Source organism: Cygnus olor, chromosome 1 (genome assembly GCF_009769625.2).
Source record: "Cygnus olor isolate bCygOlo1 chromosome 1, bCygOlo1.pri.v2, whole genome shotgun sequence".
In the NCBI taxonomy this organism is placed as follows: Eukaryota; Metazoa; Chordata; class Aves; order Anseriformes; family Anatidae; genus Cygnus; species Cygnus olor.
In genome coordinates, this window is record NC_049169.1 from 99306049 (window position 1) to 99320364 (window position 14316).

The 14316-nt window shown below is 41.6% G+C and overlaps 1 protein-coding gene across 2 annotated transcripts in view; it reads right to left on the minus strand.

The window, feature by feature from the left end:
* GDAP2 (ganglioside induced differentiation associated protein 2) overlaps positions 1–14316 on the minus strand; it is a 30834-nt gene that overhangs the window by 9319 nt on the left and 7199 nt on the right. The window contains exons 2-7 of one of the 2 annotated variants that reach the window (XM_040572547.1): positions 14173–14240; positions 12205–12453; positions 10518–10657; positions 6394–6547; positions 4739–4827; positions 2314–2390 (exon numbers count right to left, since the gene is read on the minus strand). In XM_040572547.1, the coding sequence (XP_040428481.1) occupies positions 2314–2390; positions 4739–4827; positions 6394–6547; positions 10518–10657; positions 12205–12380 (636 nt within the window). In that variant the 5' untranslated portion in view covers positions 12381–12453; positions 14173–14240. Of the gene's footprint in view, positions 1–2313; positions 2391–4738; positions 4828–6393; positions 6548–10517; positions 10658–12204; positions 12454–14172; positions 14279–14316 lie in introns of those variants that run through there. The other variant, XM_040572538.1, reaches the window with a different exon arrangement.

Here is a 14316-nt window from a genome sequence, read left to right on the forward strand (position 1 = left end):
CAGATATGTAACACCTACCCTTGTAGCAGGTATCTTCTCTGAGGTTTGGAGGCAAAGTGCTACTTTCCTTGATGGCTTACATTGGGCTGCTATTTGGCAATAAAAGCAGATAGCCTTTATCAAGGTTAACTTTTTTTTTTTTTTGGTGCCACACTGGCAAGTAACCCAGAGAAGATTCTGCTTTAAAATGCATGAACTCAGGTGGACTGAAGATACTTCGGCTTTATAATGAAGTTACAATACATGTAGATGACAAACTTCAGCGAAGGTTGCTTAGATTAAAACGGATCACTACACAGATCACCTTGAGTGATCTGACTGGAAAAAGAATAAACAAGAAACAACCAAGAGAAACCCTCCCCACATGTAGGAAAACAGTGAAAATCAACATTGTAATATTTCACCGCTTGTTCCTCCAACAGATTAGCAGTTTTAGAACCCCTATTAAGTAATTTCCTTTTGTCATCTAGATGTGAGAGAATCTGAACAGTGTGTGTATTCTGCACAGGAGCAGCTATTATTAAGTCTGATATGTAAGATATGTTGTCCAAGTTTTGGCTAGGATAAAATAATTTTTCTTCCTAGTAGCTGGTATGGTGCCATGTTTTAGATTTAGGATGAGAACAGTGTTGATAACACACTGATGTTTTAATTGTTGCAGAGCAGTGCTTGCACTGAGTCGAGGACTTTTCAGCTCCTCCTGCTGCCCTGCCAGTGAGGAGGCTGGGGGTGCACAAGGAACTTGGAGGGGGCAGAACCAGAACAGCTGACCCCAACTGACCAAAGGGATATCCCTTAGCACATAGCGTTGTGCTCAACAATAAAACTGAGAGGAGTTGGCTGGGGGAGTAGGGCTGCTGCTCAGGGTCTGGCTGGGCATCGGTCAGCTAGCGTTGAGCAATTGCATTGTGCATCGCTTGGCTTTGTGTATTTTTATCATCATTTTCTCTTCCTTTTCTGTCCTATTAAGCTGTCTGCATCTCAACCCACGAGATTTTACCTTTCTCCCCTCCATCCCCCCCATGCCTCCATGTCACTAGGGGCAGGGGAGGAGTGAGTGAATGGCTGTGTGGTGCTTAGCTACCTGCTGGGTTAAACCACAACAGTCCTTTACATGGCTCATGTGTACACCTTGAGCACTGTGTTCGATGCCATTCATCAGCAACTATTAAACTGGTACAGTGTTCATAACAATTGTGTTTTAACATGCTCTGGGCAGATCTGTCATTATCTCAACCCTTTGTGCCCCATATTGGGTGCCAAAAGGACTGTTGTGCTTTAACCTGACAGGCAGCTAAGCACCACACAGACGTCTGCTCACTCCCCCTCAGTGGAATGGGGGAGAGAATCAGAAAAAAATAATAAAAGAAGTAAAAACTCACGGGTTGAGATAAAGACAGTGGAGTAGGAAAGAAAGGAAGGAAAAATAATAACAATGATAAAAGAACATGCAAACCAAGTGGTGCACGATGCAGTTTCTCACCATCCATCCACTGACTGATACCCAGCCATGCCTGGAGCAGCAGTGCACACCACCCACCCCCATTTTATCGGGGAGCACAACACCATATAGTATGGGACATCCCTTTGACCAGTTTGAGTCAGCTGTCCTGGCTCTGTCCCCTCCCAGCTTCTTGTGCACCCCGAGCCTCCTTGCTGGCAGGGCAGCATGAGAAGCTGAAAAGTCCTTGACTCAGTGCAAGCACTGCTCTGCAACAACGAGAATATGGGTGCATTATCAGCATTATTCCCACCCTAAATCCAAAACACAGAACCGTAACAGCTACTAGGAAGAAAATTAACTCTATTCCAGCCAAAAACAGGACCAAAACTGTTAGCACTTATCTGAAAACAAATCAATAAACATCAAGCTTGTTACTTCAGCAAGCAATGTTTAAGGTCTTTATATGTGAATGGAAATCAGGGCAATCTTTTAAAACAAGAAGACCAAACCTTGTGTAAAGAGCAAGTCTTGCATGAGAAATTCCTGTCTAGCTGGTAGAATGCATCCAGCACAACTGTATGCTCTAACCTCTAACATTGACTCCTGTTTACGGCTCAGGAACATGGAAGCCAGAAATGGAAAGACTGTAAACAAATCTCTGGTGACTGCTCAAAGTGTACTGGGAAAAAGTACTGGAAAAGATACTGTGCTGATAAGAGACAGAAATAAGCTGTGCAACCAAAAGTCTAAGTGAGACAAGATGATTCGTTAGGGAGAATCCGAGTCCCAGTCTACAGTGCAGGGGTTAATACTGCTGCTGAGATCAAACACGTCCGTGAATTTTGATGGAAGGAACATCAAAGAGATACCTCTTCAAGCTCAGAGACTGCAAACACAACCTTCTCCAGAGTCTCCCCGTGAATCTCCAGGAACCTTCTAACTGTGCCTGCAAGGAAGAAGAGTGAATGTAGTTAGCAAAATAGGAGAAGAAATTTACACACATGACTACAAGCATAGAAATCAACTGAGTGCAGAACAGAGAAAGACATCCCTCTCCCTGTACAAAATAGCTCCACAGGCAGTACACAAGCATGGATTAAGTGGTGGTTTAACATAAAATGGGTTCTCAGGCACACTGGAAATTCCATCTCCATTCTCTCCTGCTTCTCTCTTTACAGATGGATAAAAAATGAAGAAGTCTCTCTGTGATTTTAGCTTACTAGGCACACCTCAATTTATGGAATGTGATCTTAGTGCCCTGTGAAAAAACAAACCAAAGCCCTCCTTTACCAAGTCTCTGCAAGTTGTCAAAAATGGATATTCCTAGAACAAGTTGCAGTTCCCCCAATTATCAGGAAAGCAACTTGATAAGCAAGCCGTAGCAGAAGCTGGCACAAGGCAGAGTTAGCCACACAAAAACTCAACAGTCAGCTATGCAAAAGCAGCATATAGAAATCATAAATGTAAGTCATGAGAGAATTTATTCCCTCTACTAATTTTTGGACTCCACAAAACTGTAGCATAATCCAAGAACACTGTCAAGTTCCTGAGCATTTGCAGTTTAGGGAGAAATGCTTTGTAACTAAACTCCCAGTCAGATATGTCCTTATATTGCAGCTCAAGGCCTTCATCTGTAATCTTGACAGCTGTCAGGGTCTTCAAGTGCTTTTCTATCAAGATTGCTAAGAGAGAAAATGTCCAAACACATACATTGGCCTAGCAACATTTTTATCAAGTAGCATATAGCCCTACACAGACAACAACAAAGCAATAAAGGAAAGAAGTAACAACTGGTCAGTAGAAAAAAAATCTCTTTTCAAAAACTTCCTGTACAGAAATTCATGTGTAACTGGGTTGACCCACAACACTACTTTATAGGACAAACACAGTTCTGCAGTTCCACAGCAAGCATTTTTCTGAACCTGTGTGAGCAGATATTTTCAGAAGTCTTACTCAGGCAGGTGGCAGAGAAACCAGAGAAACAGACAAATTGGTTTCTTCAAGTGCCAGCACTTCTGCTAAGCAAAGGGTGAGATTTCTCCGGTCAGCTTGCACAGCAAGAGGAAAAGCCTATCGTTCCACCTGCAACAACATTCCTATTGTGTAGGAGTATCATACAGGGAAGTCCAGGGAATGGGTGGTGGTGGAAAGCAGACAAGAAGAGCAGGACAATGGGAATGAAAAGTTAAGAGGAAAAGGAAAAAAACAAGGCAAACACTTAATATTCTTCTCTGTGCATGTTTCCATTCTTTATGTCTTTTCAACCCAGGAAGTTTTTTGGTTTGTTTCCAGTAACCTTCATTTTTTTCTTTGATATAGTTTCCTCTTGCACCCAAACAAACCCAAAAACTTATCATCTACAATACCATTTTTGCAGTAAGTTCCATTCAACAAATGATGGAATTATAAGAACCATTTTTTTTTCTGAACCTGCATCATACTAGCATTGTTTGATAGTTCCTTTAGTTCTTAGCTTGGAAGACAGCGAACAGTTGATTGCTATTCATCATTTCCATGCCTCTCATGATTTTACAGATATCTATCACACGCCTTTCAAGTTCAATGTATTGCAGTTTAAAGAAGACTTTAGCCTACTTAGCTGTTCCTTGCCTTTGCCTGTTCTTGTTGACTTTCTCTGAACTTCTAGTTTATCCTTGGATGTGCAACTTGAGGGGTTGACAATCTATAGGTTTACAGCATAACATTCTTCATTTTGTTCAGTCTTATTTAGCTTGCTCCTTTGAACTCTGTTGAGCTGTTGTTTTCACAGAACCATTATAATCTCAAGGTCGTGCTTCCTAGCATTAGCCCATTATTTCGCATGTGAAGGCAGAACCATACAGGGGTGGGGCAGTGGGGCAAGAATATCACTTTACATTTGGATATGCTGACAACACTGAAATAGCAGATGAAATTCACTCTGTTGTTTGAGGTCCATCTACAGTTATTCACAGTTAAGGCCTCATCCTCGTTATCCTGAACAGTTTTGTATTATCAACAAACTCTCACCTCACTCTTCAGCGTCTTTTCCATGTCATTAAAAAATGTATCAAACACTAAGTTCCAAGACAGCATCCAACCCATGGATGCTTACTGATGACCTCTCAGAGAAAGGTCATTTGTTTTTATCCTCCATTTCCTATTCACCCATTCAAAGCCTGCCTCTTTATGGCCTCCTGTAACACATTACAGCCACCTAAAAAAAGTTTCCCCATATCAATAGCAGTCTGTCAGAGGTAAGCAATCTGTTGAATATTGCCATCCAGTTTACTCCACTTTCCAACATAAACTTACGCAGTGCTATGTGGGTTGCATCCTCCAAGGGGTAGCATCTTTTCAGAGAGTTAATGACACAAAATCCTACAGAGCACATTGCCTGTTCCCTGAAATCCAGAAATAGAGAAGTAAATGAACAGAAACATAACTTGAGGTCAGGTGGGAACAAACTTTTGCCAGTACAGTAGGTAACACCAGTACTTTTCTCCTGCTTCTGTGTAAGTAGTAACCCTCTTTCAGGTTTGTGCAGAAGGATGCTTTCCTGGCAAGATGCATGCGTACTATTATTAAGCAGGGAAGGAAAGAACCATTAATGATTCCATGTTGTTTTTTTTCTTGTGTTTGTTCTCAGTTTTCTCCTTCTACCTCAGCTACCTTCTTTCTGCAATTTCTCATATTCTGAATGAAGTTCTTACCTCGAGCTCCCTGTAATCCTTTCAAAATACTTTCCTTCCTGTATAGGATTGACAACATGGGAAAGGAGGGGAAGAAAAGGTGCTCTTTATTGTAAGTATTTTGTTCCTTCACTTGTCCTGCCATTTGTTTTGTCAGTGGTCCAGACACTGACTGAAGTGGCTTACTTGATCCTACATACGATTAGACAGCCACTGGCAAGGTGTGATATATACAGTATATATACAGATATATACCGTAAGAACAGGAGCATGCCACATTATTAGAAAAGTAAAGTAAAGGTGGTGCCAATAGTCAAAGGAGTTTGAACAAGCTCAGAGCTGGTAGACAGTAATTTCACAGGTGTCAAAAATCACTCTAGAGAATAGGAGGACTAAAAGCCACTCATAAATCAGCAAGCAGAATTACCAACTTTTTTTTCATTATTAGAGGTACCAATCCAGACCTGACTTTGTTTGCCACTTCTGAGGCAGAAAACAAAAACAAAAACCAAGAACTGGTATATACTAGAAGACTTAGCTATAATCTGGATTGTGAAACAGTTACTACTGCACTACAACACAGAGAACAGACTTGGAAGAATTATCTTCCCTACCCTGTGTAATTGTGAAGTAAATTTTCTGACACTGTTCTTGTTCAACTATTTTTTGCTGACTACTATTACAACAGCCCTCATGGGAGAACAGAATTCAGGAAAGAACACACAAAAACAGAAACCAAAAACATGAAAAAAATGTTAGCTAAGAGGAAGTAGAAGACACTATGGATGAAAGAGGAAAAAACTACAGACCCATCTGCAGTAACTGTTGATTTAGAAATAACCTTGCACCCTGACTCAGAATTGTGGCTATTGTACGAGGGCTGAGAGGCCAAATATATGAACTGATACAGTAGTCTGATCTGACTGGGTATGTCCGTGTGGCTGCATAGAGACACCTGAAACTGCTGCTTGACCAAGCTCTTTAAAAGACTTTTGCAGCATGGAGTCTGGCAGAATTATTAATGATGCTTCTCAGAATGTCTGAATGCTGCACAGCTCTAGCTACGCTGTTTCAGGACTTGAACCCGCTCAGATCTCTCACCACATTTTATTTAAACCTCAACCCAGATCAGAAAACATGAGGTATACCGTAAATACAGCAACATTCTTATGTTCTGATCCAAATCCAATCGATGTGAGAAGATATTCACAGCCATTCAGCCTCCTGTAGGAGAACGGATGTGCCATGCAAGCCTTACGTAAGTCGCTGGATGCTTACTTTGCGAGCTGCAGGACGTTGCGGTAACAGCTGTACAGAGAACTCTCAGCTGCTGTGCGATACCGGCTCTTGTATTTGGGTCCAACTGTGTGAATGATGAAGCGTGCAGCCAAATTAAATCCTTTGGTGAGTTTAGCCTCCCCTGTCCTGCACCCTGAAAAAAAAATAAACACCAGGATTTGCACAAATGCCATAGCGTCAAAAGTATTCAAGACCTCGACTTCCTATTGAGTCAGATAATTTCACTTCATCCATAAAAGTCAGTATTTTAGGTATCAAATATTAAGGATAGCACTTTCTCTCTCATAGCAACTACTTAATACCACCTAGTCATGTTGAAGAGGTGAAGGCTGTGTTAATTCCTCTCAATTTTAAAAACTACACATACGAAGACAAACCATAAATTGTTAGAAATGCTGTCTTAACTGCAGTGCTTACTATGTTACAGACAGTGCCAAAGGGAGAAATGTATTAACAACATGCAGAACACTGATATACCAATATGATATAAAACCACCAATAAAAAGTCCTTCTGAATTTAACAGCTTGGTTTTGGGAAACTGCTTTTTTGGATAAAAGGACTGCAAAGCTCCTTAATCAAACTCACCAATTGCTGGCAAACTTATATGAAATGAAACGACTGAGCACACATTTCACCTACACTCCCAGAGCAAAGTAACATTCATTGTTTTGCAAATTTCTTAGTGTCCGTAAGGCATAAGTATAATTTTCGAGGAGATTATACCTTTCTTGACAGACCAGATGTCTAGTCCGAAGGCAATGAAGTTTGAACACCACATTTAATTGTTGCATTCCCAGCACCCTCCAGTTACATACTCTAGGATCATTTACTGCATGCTAGCATAGTCTTTAACTCACTTTGATTAGCACCATTCTTTGGCTATCCCCTGCAAGTTACTCCTATTTAATTTCTGCATTTCTTTGCAAGTTTTTTGCATTTTGTCAGAACCCTCTGCGACATCTGTAAGCCTCTCTACTGCCTTCCATTTGTCAATATATTTTGGATTTAAAAAAAAATAATCCAACAACAGCTATTGTGTTTGAAGTTTGTTTTTTCTTCAGGAAAGGTACCTGGAAGAAAAAGTCTGCTAACGCTCCCCTTCTTCACCTACATCATTTCACAAGAAATCAAGTCCACTGCAGTTCTGAACAACTGAAGAAGTACTTTTAGTCTCTCTCTTTCCCAGCCCTCAAGGAGTAATATTTCTCATCTTCTTCCTTCTGCTTGTACAGCTGCAGAGAGCCACTTAAGCTTTCTAATCTAGCTGAAAACTAATCTTTTCACCAGATCAGCTTTCAGCCTGATCTTATAGGTTGCTATTGCCCATGAAAAGAAATGCTATGTGAACAAGTGGCTGGGACCACCCTTCTGGCAGCAGCACTGCTGCAGTTTGGTTCAAGTTGATTATGAAGCTTCACACTGAATAGAAATGTTCACTTTCTCTCCTACTCCACTGAATTTGTTGTGGTGCTCAGACAGGCTGTTTCACAGCATGCATGAAAGCATGTTTTATGGCAGGAAATATTCCAGGTTGAGAACCTTACTCAAGACTTAAGGCATGCCATTTTAACGGCATCAACATATTGCCTTTAAGCCAACACCTTGTGAACTTTTTGATCCCATAAATCATGTTATTTTCTACAGAAGTCGACCTTGTTTATTCTGAATTAAGCAGAAAGAACACAACGGCATACTAAAACTAAGCATACAGATTGAACTACTGTACATGCTCTAAAATCCCTCAACTCCAAAGAACGTATCTAGGTAAGCTGAAGATAGGAAAATGAGAAGCTAATGCCAAAACATTTAATGTATCAGATATCCAGCTATTATTTTCTCCTATGAAGACAGGCTAAGAGAGCTGGGCTGGTTCACCCTGGAGAAGAGAAGGCTCCCTGGAGACTTTATGGCAGCCTTCCAGTAACTAAAGCGGGCCTACAGGAATGCTGGAGAGGGACTCTTTGTCAGGGGGTGTAGTGATAGGACAACGGGGAATGGCTTTAAACTTAAAAAGGGTAGATTTAGATTAGATATAAGGAAGAAATTCTTTACTGTGAGTGTGGTGAGGCCCTGGAACCAGTTGCCCAGAGAAGCTGTGGATGCCCCATCCCTGGAGGTGTTCAAGGCTAGGTTGGATGGGGCTTGGAGCAACTTGGATTAGAGGAAGGTTTCCCTGCTCATGGCAGGGGGGTTGGAACTGGATGAGCTTTAAGGTTTCTTCCAAGTCAAACCATCTATGATTCTGTGATCTGAATGGATCAAGGAGGAAGAATAAAGTCACACAAACTCAAAAGAGCAAGCAAAGACCTGTAATAAAAATTATCCGAAGTATTTTCTCTTGTGGAAAACAATTAAGAGAGTTTGACTGAGGTGTAACTATGAACTCAGTAGGGAAACTAATAAATTCAGACAACCACATGCATAATCAGTAATTTCTAACTACACGTGCATCATACTTTGTACTTCCCAATGCCTTCTGTGTAAAGATCTCTACAAAATTTGCAAAACTAAATTAAGCAGCAAGTATTATTCCCATTTTAAGACACAGAGTCAGGTAGTCTAGTACAGCGACTTGTACAAGGTCAAGGTCTGTGGCAAAAGTGAAACTGAAGTTGAGATCTTATTATTTTAATCCGGTGATAAAAAATCCTTCCCTTTACTCCCTGTGGTATTTCTGTGTTAATCAAAACTACACTGTTCCCAGGAACACAGATGTTAGCTGAGCCTTAAAGAAAGCACAATTCTTCTAAAGATCAGCATGTCACATGCTTTAAGATCATGTTTTTTCTTTGAGTCTATGAAACATGGAAATATATGGAGCTGTAGAAGTAACTTGACCGAAAATCACCACTGCACCCAATCTACAGGTTGAGACCCAAGATCATACATTTTTAATTCTCACCAAGAACTTTCTCCCGCATAAAGAAAAAATTAAAAATTAAATGGGAAAGAGCACAAAAAGGAGGCTGAGGTGACAAAAGCGTGATAAACTAGTTTCTTAACAAAGCTTTGTTTCTGCTATTGTGAAACTCATTAATAGTGCACAAAAGCCGAAGCTGTAATCCAGTTTCTTCCCCCGCATAACACGCCAGTAGAGCATCGGAGAAGTATTGATTTCTGAAAGGATCCTGTCACAAGACTAAAAGGAAACTATCACAAGGAGTCATGCATCTGCAGAATACGTTAAAGACATCAGTGTCACCACAGGGGTGAAGGATGTAAACTGCATATAGCTCAGGATGTTAAGAGAATTTAAGAAGCTCAGCCCAACTTTTATAGAGAACTTCCTACAGAGCTGACAGATCTTGCATGTTAAGGACTACCTTGAAATGTCCCTCTTCCCACCCCACAATGCACTGAAAGAACCCCTCAGTTTATTTTTAGAAAACTGAATATACATACCAGGGTCCTAGTTATTCTATAACATTTGCTGTATTTTAACAGTTGTTTCCATTCTAAGGATGCACATGGACTTTTCCCTCTACTATGCAATGGTTACTCTTCCTCCTGTCTTACTTCCAGCTTACTCACAAAAGGCAAGCTGAATGAGTTGAATGGGATTTTATAAAACTAAACATGCCTGTTCTATTGCAGTTCAAGCTACTGAGAGCCTGCATTGGAAATATAATGCTTCTTCTATCCATTTTGTTACTGCATGATAAAGGAGATAGAGCTGTTACCAAAGAGAGTGACCAGTACTACTCAGGAATCAGTTTGGTCTCAAAATTCAGCTCAGTGCCATGTGAGAAATCTTAATTTTAACTGCAAGCTGTATCAGATGTTTGTATGACCTTGGTAACTATAAACTCATGGTTCCTGACGCAAAATAAAAAAGACACTTATTTTCATCTAACAGGCATTGAGAATAAAGCTGAATGTTTAGAAGTCTCATTATCAGCAATATGACACGTTAACAAAGAATCTAGCAAACCTCACCAAAAGTGGAGGAAATGTATGTCAGTCTAGCCTCCCCTCTTTATTTCACCTTAACGCCAGACATGGGAGGGAAAAAAGAGAAAAAGCTACATCTTGATTTTAGCTCATGCTGTGTACTATGCAAGGACAGCAGATTTCAGTATGAAAAATGTCTCCAGCTACATACCCTTGAGCTTCTGGAGTTCATCCCTCAGGTCAGGCCCAGCATGCATGAAGACACTTTCAGATACTGGATTCTTATCGGTGAGAGACTCATTACTGGTATTTACTATGGCTGTGCAGTTCAGTAATGCTACATCTCCTTTCCTGAGGAAACAAGGAAAGTTTATTGCAAGTTAAACGTCAGATTAAGCAGGATATTCTCAAATAAATGCTGACAAGCAAGGAAATGATAAATTAAAGCATTAAAAATATCCCAGTTCCCACATAGTGTGGTGTACCCTGACATGCTCACCATGCAGAATCATCCTCTGTCTCCAACTGATAAAGAGAGATTGCATGCAACCCCTCATTTCCTTGAAAACTCTCATCCTCAACAGTAACTTAGGGGTGTATATAGATAACACAGTGTTTTCGTTTTATGTAGGGGGGTTTAGTTAGCAGAACATGTGAAGCAGCATGGTGTAACGCATTAAAAAAATATGTATTCTCTCATATCTTAGAGATAAGACGACACTCCTTATGACATGCTATTTCCAAAACTTCAAACATGTCAATTTCCCCGGCATACCATCCAGGGCACCTTCCTGCTGCTATTTCTCAGACCACCAAAGATCTCAAGTGACATTGTGGCCAGTCAAGTTTTCATTACTTTTGTTCTGGAATTGTGAACCCACAATTTGATCATGTTCAGTCTGCTGCTCAAGGATCAGACATGCAGAAGATAAACACAGCAGAGATACATCAGAGAAGATGGAACAGCAGAACTCTGACCTGCTTTTTGTCACAGCAGCTGTCATTAGGGATTTTGGAATCAAACAGCATAGGAAGGGAAATAACAATTCCCAAGCACAGGGAGAGATTCAAGTGACATTTCAAATCGCTCACATTTATTTTACCCAAACACAGCTCACAGAAGATGTTTAACCTTTTACTTTTCTTTTTTTCTTTCATCAGGTTCAGAAAATCCATGAACAGTCCTATTTCCCATGCGTATGAATCAGGAAAGATGTTCAGGCTGATCCCTTAATTTGCCCCCCCAATAAATCTGTTGATTCTAGGACTCTATAACAGCATTTCATCATTCTAAATCCTCCTCTCTTCATACTGATTAACAGAGTTACTCACCTAGAGAGTAGGTTTGAATATTTGAGATACAGGAAAGAAAGACTGATGGAGTAAGTTCACCTCAGCACACTGTACTTATCAATAGATTTTGGTAGAAAAACATGGAGACAGGAAGACAGAATGGAAAGAGGAGGAAAGGAAAAAAAAAAAGAGAACAAATCAAGCCACAAGAAACACATAAAAGAAATAAATACTGATAAAGACAGCAAAGAAAGGAAAAAAAAACAAGTAGACAGCAAGCATATATTTGTTCTAAATTAAAAAAGTATCAAAGCGCCTGACTAGGTTTTAACATTAAATACGCAGTATGACAGCAGGAGTTACTGCTCTAGTCTGCTGCAGCAAGGAATGTCTATGAACTTTTATAACCTACAATGGAGCAAACCTCAGACTTGCAGATTTCCCATGAACAAAAATATTATTTTCTTCCCAGATCGGTAACGCTTGATTCAAGAAAAGAGGGTTTGAAGGCTTTACCCTGTAGCAGTGGTTGTTGTTTGAGGCAGTCAGATCCTGCAGGAAATGGAGAGGTGATGACAAAGGCATTGGAACCATGTTGAACTTACCATAATATTATTTTTGCATTGATGTCCTTCCTGTATGGAAAAGGTGATCTAACATCAACTTGAGCTTTTTCAACAGGGTTTGGGTGAGAATCCAGCTGCTTAGCCTCATAGACATCAGTCCAGCCTGGCAGACTGTCGATATCCACAAATTTGGAAGGTGCACCCAAGGGATCCATGGAATGGAAAGAACGGCTTCTTTTCTCCTCGTTAACTTGTCACACTCCAGTTCTCAATGGAGTCTTCTAGGTGCTTTAAAGGAAGAAAATCAAACCAGGTCACAGCTGTTTACAGAACATAATTCCCATGGAGCCATCAGACCTTTTACAAGGCTACAATGCAATCACAGCTAACAGAAAAACAGATTTATTTCCAACTCAACCTCTTTCTCTTTCTCTAGTTTTGTCGTCTGTATGACAAAGGATGATGAAAATACTCATAGAATACTGGTAGTAAGACAAGATTTCTCCAATAGTGCAAGAAAAAAACACCTTCTCTATTAACTTGGTCCAACTGACTTGTAGACTTTTATTTTGAAAGTGCTGAAAGCAAACTCCCAAGTGCAGAAAGGACCTTAGCCTTTCTGAAAAGCGTTATTTCTTTCTATAAAGGAAAAGCAAGTTTGCAGTAGGCTGCGTACAATCTATTCCTTCAGATATTTTGGTCTAGCCCTGGGTCATGCTTAAAAACAAACAACACAAAAGAAAACAAGCGTCTGTTCTCCCCCACCCAAACATCACCACCAGAAAAACACAAACCAAAATCCTCTAACAAGCAAAAGAAAATCCAGCATCACACCCTTAAAAAAACAAGCCCCCATCCCAGTGGTGCAACTCAGTTGTACAACTGTATCGCAGCCCAATACACTGAACTGCAAGTCCAATGAGTTCTGAGGCACTGCAAATAAGGCTCAGTTTTTACAGTCATGCACTTACAAAACCTTTTCTCCCAAATAGATTTAGGGGAAAAAAACAAGCAGAGGTAAATTTGAATGCTTGCCAATGAACTTCAAACACTGAAGCAGACTGAACTCTGCCATCTGACCCTTTTTTCTAAAGGACAAAATACCACCGGTGTTAGATCGAGTCTCGAGCTTCCCAAAACGTGCATTTCACTTGCCAGTACAGACCACCACGCAGGCAACTACATCTCCATTCCTACTGCTGAACCATACTAGGGAATTAAACTAGCACCAATAGGCTCACATATGTAACTTTGGTTTGCCACATGCACCCTTATTATTTTAACCTTTTTCACAGGATCATCATCGGTAACGGTTTTGACAAAACAGCATCTACAAATGGTAATTCCAAAACATGAGATATATTTACTAGCTAGGAAACAAACCAACCCTGCCAAAAACCCCAACTGATGGTTAAGGAAGGCAGATGCTACAATAACAGCGGCCATAAGAGCATATAGATACGATTTTTGGCCTGATGACTGGGAGAAGGAGATGGACAAGAACAGTACGATTCATTAGCTAATGATTCCGCGATACATGAGAGCCCACTCTGTGAGGTGCAGACAAAGGTAGGGGCCTAGGCAGGGCGGCAAGAAGAGGCAGCAGGAAAGAAGGTGCGTTATAGCTCCTCCTGGATATTTCCACCCAAATTTTGTAGCCTGGGGACCTCCTGCGACAGAGGCGGTGCTCCCGCACGCGTTAGAGGGCTGACATGCAGAACGACGAGCCGCAAACCCAGCCAAGACGCCCGCATGGGCGGACATCTTACTGAGCGCTGTCACCCCCACCGGGGCTGCAGCCCCGCTCCCCGGGACGCGGGCACAGCACTCGCTGCGGATCGACCGCCCCGACCGCATACGGGCGGCTCTCCCTCCCTCCCGTCCTCCCTCCCGTGACACGTTTCAGCACGCTTCTGGCCGCCAGAAAACAGCCACGACCCCCCACGCCCGAAACCCCTCTCCCCACGCCTCCTCCGGGCGAGCACCAGCGGCGGCGCCCCCACTCACAGGCCCGAGGGTCCCGCTGGGCGCCGCTGCGGCGGCATCACCCCGGAACGGGGCGGGCATTACCACCCCTAAACACTCTTCCGTTTCCTCCAGCTCCACCCCGGCGGCTTCCCGGCCCTCTGTGACGCGCCTCCGGTTCCACCG